The 6,752-nt window shown below is 40.4% G+C and overlaps 1 protein-coding gene across 1 annotated transcript in view; it reads right to left on the bottom strand.

Moving 5' to 3' along the window:
- The window catches only part of LOC113406800 (gamma-sarcoglycan-like), a 117,663-nt gene that overhangs the window by 61,300 nt on the left and 49,611 nt on the right, over positions 1 to 6,752 (bottom strand). Inside the window, exon 4 of the mRNA XM_026653544.1 lies at positions 2,286 to 2,405. Coding sequence (XP_026509329.1) covers positions 2,286 to 2,405 — 120 coding nt within the window. The remainder of the gene's footprint in view (positions 1 to 2,285; positions 2,406 to 6,752) is intronic.

The raw sequence follows: 6,752 nt of genomic DNA, 5'->3' as shown, positions 1-6,752 counted from the left end.
TAAGTATTCTCACACTTGCTTCTTATCAAACTGTCTGTACTTGGCTATCTTGATTATCACTTCAAAAGTTTTTTTTCTCTTACTTAATTGGCCTCTTAGAGTTGGTAAGACAACTCCCACCTATTCATGCTCTCTGTATGTGTGTATATATATCTCCTCTATATATGTTTCACTCTATATGCATCCGAGGAAGTGGGTTGTAGCCCACGAAAGCTTATGCTCTAATAAATTTGTTAGTCTCTAAGGTGCCACAAGTACTCCTGTTCTTGTCACTAATGAAGAGGTCCGCAACCTCATCACCCAATGCGCTGGGTCTTATGAAGACCTCCTCATGATCGTGAAGAAGTGCAAGCTGAAGTGGTACGGCCATGTAACAAGATCATCTGGCCTATCCAAGATCATCCTCTAAGGGACAGTACTGGGGAAGAGAAGAAGAGGTAGACAGAAGAAGAGATGGATTGACAACATAAAAGAGTGGACAGGAAAGGACTTTACGGAGACTCAAGCACTGACACACAATCGTTAGGGGTGGAGACAATTGGTTGATTGCTCATCACTGATGGCTCCCCAACGACCAATGCGGTTATGGGAGTGATGATGATGATGATGAATAAGGTATATAAGAGATGAAAAAAGAAGAGAAGTTGGGTCACTATATTGTACATAAAGATACAGTATTGCAAAATATTCTTGACATGTTTTTTAAGCCTGAAACTATCTCATGTGTCCACAGCTTACTCAACATTCTATACAAAACTGATAACATTGTCTTTAATGAACAAGTAATACTTTAAAAAAGAGCTTATTTTTAAAATTGTTATAGTGGGCTTGATTCTCCTCTCACTTATACAGCTTTTATACTGGAACAATTTCATTGACTTTAAAGGATTTACTCCTGATTTGCAGTGATGTAAAAGGGAATCAAGCCTTATATTTCTATATAATACCTATGAAACTGCACAGTTATCTTTGCCAACTAGAAGATTAAAAAGGAGTATAATACATATTTTAACATCATTATTTCAATGAATGTATGACTTATTCTGACTTCGTGCACAGATAGACCTTTTCAAAATCAATTAACAATTGTCCAGTCTTTCATATCTTTGCTAAACATGCTAAACATGCTTTTTTGTTAAAATTTGGTGTCCCTTGGGCATATAATAATCATTTGAGGTGGTTTTCTGGTTAAATAAAGTTGTAATTTCAATTACCGGTAAGTTAAAAAGCAAAAAATCTTAAGATATAACCCCGAGCAATAAACATAATTTATGAACACATATTTTAACTTAAATTTGTGTTAGAAGTGCTAATTGTACACTAACTACTACTGTTATATTTTTATACAGTGGAATAACTTGCCTTGATCTATTAAAATTAAGACCTCAAGATTTTAGAGTACTAATAATGAAAGTAAGTTAAATATGACAGTTGTAATTAGGTTCTAAAATATGGAAACTGAAATTGAATGTAAGTTACGTGGCAATGTCAGTATTTTCTTTGATTGATTATTTCAGTTTAAATCCAGAGTAACTGAACTTTAATATGTAAATTTTAAAGCAAGTTAGACCTGGAAAATGTTGTTAGTGGCTACAGACAATGTAAGTACTAGTTTACAATGGAGCACAGTAAAATGTCTTTATGTATGCTATCAAATAAAAGCATAGTAACTACTGTTCTGTATTAATGTTAATGATGTGCAGAACTATTCAAACATGATCTGATAACGTCCACGGCAAATTTGTCTTTTAGTAAGTGATATTTTAAATGCACTATACTTAATAAAGTGCTATGGTGTAAATATCAAAGGCAAGGTGAAATAAGAGCATTTTGTCACTTTGAAAGAAGGTATAAAAAAAATCACTATTTTACAGCAGAACTTGGCAAAAGTTCCATTTAGAATTCTCAATCCAAATGGTTACACAAATAAGACCGTGCAGGATTCCTTCAGTCTTAGTTTACCAATTACCATGTGTACTTAAAATAAGAAATAGATGAAAAAACAGCTTAGGCACAATGTCTATTACCTACAGGAGCTAGTTTAGGGTGAAGTTTATGCAAACCCTATTATAATGCTAATGACATGCCTAACCCATCAATTAAATTTATTGATAAAGGTCAGAACATTTTCAAATTTTCCCTTTCCTAATGAGGTAAAGATAGAACTTGCCTTTACATGCACATGATTTAATGTAAATGTTATTTTAGCTGAATTGGGTGTGGTTTTGCTTTAGTTATATGTGGAAACACATTTTTCAGGCATTTCTTAAATATCTATTACAAACCTGTGATTCGAAGTTTATCTGTACCAACGACAACTTCATTTTCATCCACTGTAAAAAGTGGCTTGCCATCTACGGAGTTGATCTGAAATTGCTGACCATGGACTTCTACCATTTTAGGACCTGAAAAGCATATTTGACAAGATAAATAATTATTAAGTGAACTTTCATCATGAGTCCTTTCTTGTACTCTACATAAATAATCAGCCACGTAACACCAGGTTCAAAACAAAGACCTACCATGGATTTGTTTTGGGCAGGATGCCAAAAGTCACTGATTGTGGGAGGGTCCCCATGCCCCCAATAGTCAGAGGAAGCAAAGAAATGAACAGAAGGGTGGGAGGGGAGGATAATCATATATCAAGTACAGCATTAGAGTGAATGAGAAACAAAGGGAAATATTGTATATATATTTCTTCTATATACAGTCCACAATGGTGGCAGGCAGCAGTATGTCTTCCTTCACTCAGCATGCTCCACTCTTCTTCTACCACCCAGAAACACTGAAGTATTAAGTGTAAACCAGATTTACAAATGGTTTTGGGCAATGCTATGTGATTTCATTTTTAGTTAATAATTTTTATTAAAACACCTTGCATAAAATAAAGTCTCATAAAAGTATTACAAATTTAAATACTCCTGCAAAGTCAATCGTACTGCCACAAGCAATGCAATACTCATAAATTCCATCATGCATATGTGCATAAATCCTTACAGCAGCACAAAATTAATTAAATGTAATATTTTAGATGTTTTGCACTCATATACAAAGGCAGAACCATGTCTCCAATGGCATTTCCACTACAATCTTTTGTTAGACTATATGCAGTACTGCACAGTGTATATAGAACATTGTGAGAGTGCGCTCTATCTGTTTAGGTATTTATGTATTTCATATCATAATTATTTTAAAATAAAAGTAATATCTGTAACACATTAACAAGATAAGATACCTGCAACACCAATTTCTCCATGGCCTCTTACTCCTCACTTTTGTGGGATGGAGTCAACAATCAAGGCTCTTCCAGATCAAAGCAAGGGTGAATGTCTTGCTGCCCACCCTTCTGTTACCTTGTAAACCTCTCTGGTTAGGATGACTATGTGAGTCTGTCCAGAGACAAAGAGCCAGATATTCAAAGGTATTTACTCACCGTAATGCATTTGTAAATCTGGCCTTCAATGACTAGTGTGGATTTCCAGACCCTTAGACCCAGATCCTCAGAGGTATCTTAGGTAACTAACTCTCATTGGAATCAATGGGATTTAGGTGCCTGGATACATCTGAGGATTTGGGCCTTAGCCCTAAAAACAACTATTTTACTTAGCAGATGGAAAAAAGAATTAGAGAAAAATATTTTAAACAAATATGCATAGCCTCATCTAATCTTCCACTTCATTACAAGTTAAGTTAGATAGGTTTTCCTCTTAAGCAATACAAACAGAATTGAATCAACTCGGGGTATGCCTACACTTAAAATACTACAGTGGCACAGCTGCACCACTGCAGTTGCACCACTGAAGCTCTTCAATGTAGCCACTGTCAGTATAGATAATCCACCTCCCTGACAGGTGGTAGCTAGACAGAATCCTTCTGTTGACTTAGTGCTGTGTACACCTGGGGGTAGGTTAGTAGAGCTATGTCTCTCAGTGGTGTGGATTTTACACACAGACCAGCGTTCTCTAAGGCCTGGTCTAAGAGGTGAAAGTGGGCCGGTATGGTATACCGGTAAGAAGTGTCTGCAGGACACAGCAGTCAGCTATAACGATTGGGATAGTTTTCTCACTGAGATCCAACCTTTTAAGTAAACAACACAAGGATCCCTTCCGTGACATTGCACTCCATATGATTTTATGAAAATATGCTAATGAGTGTGAATATAATTTAATTGGAATATACTTCATGCACAAGGTCTCTTGTAAGGTATCATTACAAAGCTTATAATCTACTGAGTGTGGTCTTAGAGCCTGGCTGTAGATAGCAGATTTCTTGGTGTGTCTTGTGCGGTTACTGGATCTGTGAAGGTCAGTGTGGTGATCCATGGATTTCTTGTATATAGTTGTCTGTAGGGTTCCATTGTTGAAGCTAATAGTGGTGTCCAAGAAGTTGAGGTGGGAGGGTCCCAGAGCTCAGGCTGCAGCCAAGTTCGAACCTCTTTATCGCTATTAAACAGCCCCTTAGCCCAAACAAGCTAGCAAGGGACAGCCGTGCGTGTCCAGGGCCGGATTAACCATTAGGCTAGTAAGGCTATAGCCTTAGGCTGTCCTAGTTTTAGGCCCTATTGGTCAGGCAGGGGGCACAGCCGGGGCCAGGTGAGGGGGAGCAAGCTTGCTCATGCAGCCCTGTTGGAGTGCAAAGCAGCCCCCTGTGGCTTGGAAGGAGCTCAGCCGGCAGCCTGTTGCTTTCGCTCCCTCCCATCTGCATCTCCCCGCGCTGCAGGAACATACTACCAGGTATCCGGTTAACACTGGTGACCGGACTCTAAAAATCTGCTTACCACGGGAACCTGTGCCAGCCGTGGGTATAGTTTGAGCAGGCATTATCCCTACCCACAATTTCTCCAGAGCTCTGCTTAACTGTCAGGGAGGGAAGAAGCTTGAGGCTAGCAGACAGCTCCAGGACGCTGACTCCTGGGTCCTAGTGCCCATCACTGTCATCTTCTATGTGTGCTGGGTCCTGTTTCTGGACAACTGGTGAGTGCCTGGGGGGTAAGAGGGTGGTGCAGGAAAGAGGCAGAACCAGAGCGGTAGGGTGGGAAGCTTGCACAGAACCTGCACACACTCTATCCAGCTCCAGACCGAACTACTGCCCCTCCTATGTATAAGGAACGAATTCCCACATATTTGTAGGAAAAACAAAACATCCCATTCTGGATACCAGTACTTTAACTTTTACAGTACCTTCCATCGAGGGGCTTCAGATTTATGATGCAATGTGTTCAATACTGTATTGAACTGTACTAAAAATCAAAGAAATCCATTTTTTTTCTTTGATGTATTTTTCTGTACTGGGATGCACAGGCAATCAAGTTCTTTCCTTATGAATCATAGAATCATAGAATATCAGGGTTGGAAGGGACCTCAGGAGGTCATCTAGTCCAACCCCCTGCTCAAAGCAGGACCAATTCCCAACTAAATCATCCCAGCCAGGGATTTGTCAAGCCGGGCCTTAAAAACCTCCAAGGAAGGAGATTCCACCACCTCCCTAGGTAACGCATTCCAGTGCTTCACCACCCTCCTAGTGAAATAGTGTTTCCTAATATCCAACCTAGACCTCCCCCACTGCAACTTGAGACCATTGCTCCTTGTTCTGTCATCTGCCACCACTGAGAACAGCCGAGCTCCATCCTCTTTGGAACCCCCCCTCAGGTAGTTGAAAGCAGCTATCAAATCCCCCCTCATTCTTCTCTTCTGGAGACTAAACAATCCCAGTTCCCTCAGCCTCTCCTCATACGTCATGTGCTCCAGACCCCTAATCATTTTTGTTGCCCTCCGCTGGACTCTTTCCAATTTTTCCACATCCTTCTTGTAGCGTGGGGCCCAAAACTGGACACAGTACTTCAGATGAGGCCTCACCAATGTCGAATAAAGGGAAACGATCATGTTCCTCGATCTGCTGGCAATGCCCCTACTTATACAGCCCAAAATGCCGTTAGCCTTCTTGGCAACAAGAGCACACTGTTGACTCATATCCAGCTTCTCGTCCACTGTGACCCCTAGGTCCTTTTCTGCAGAACTGCTACCTAGCCATTCGGTCCCTAGTCTGTAGCAGTGCATGGGATTCTTCCGTCCTAAGTGCAGGACTCTGCACTTGTCCTTGTTGAACCTCATCAGGTTTTTTTTGGCCCAATCCTCTAATTTGTCTAGGTCCCTCTGTATCCGATCCCTACCCTCTAGTGTATCTACCACGCCTCCCAGTTTAGTGTCATCTGCAAACTTGCTGAGAGTGCAGTCCACACCATCCTCCAGATCATTAATAAAGATATTAAACAAAACCGGCCCCAGGACCGACCCTTGGGGCACTCCGCTTGAAACCGGCTGCAAACTAGACATGGAGCCATTGATCACTACCCGTTGAGCCCAACAATCTAGCCAGCTTTCTATCCACCTTACAGTCCATTCATCCAGCCCATACTTCTTTAACTTGGTGGCAACAATACTGTGGGAGACCGTATCAAAAGCTTTGCTAAAGTCTAGAGCTTATGCTCAGCCTAGTTCCACATGCCAATACATCTTTGTATTTTTAAGCAGTTGCAAAAGCACTGGAGGAAGCTCAACACACAATGTTACAGGTTTCTCCATCCCCTCTCCCTCAAGGATTTTAAATCCACTTCTGAGCAGGCTATGATAAAAAGACTGGCTGAATAGGCTAAAGGCAGGTTCTGTCCATTTGCTGGTTCTCTAGCAGTTCAATCCATCATAATAGTACCTTGCATCTGATTTCTTTTGAGTTTCATTCAAAAAATGTAAAGC

The sequence above is a fragment of the Terrapene carolina genome, unplaced genomic scaffold (genome assembly GCF_002925995.2).
Source record: "Terrapene carolina triunguis isolate 2854851 unplaced genomic scaffold, T_m_triunguis-2.0 Scaffold141, whole genome shotgun sequence".
Taxonomy (NCBI): Eukaryota; Metazoa; Chordata; order Testudines; family Emydidae; genus Terrapene; species Terrapene triunguis.
The sequence above is the reverse complement of the archived record's forward strand: the minus strand, read 5'-3'. Positions and strand labels throughout refer to the sequence as shown.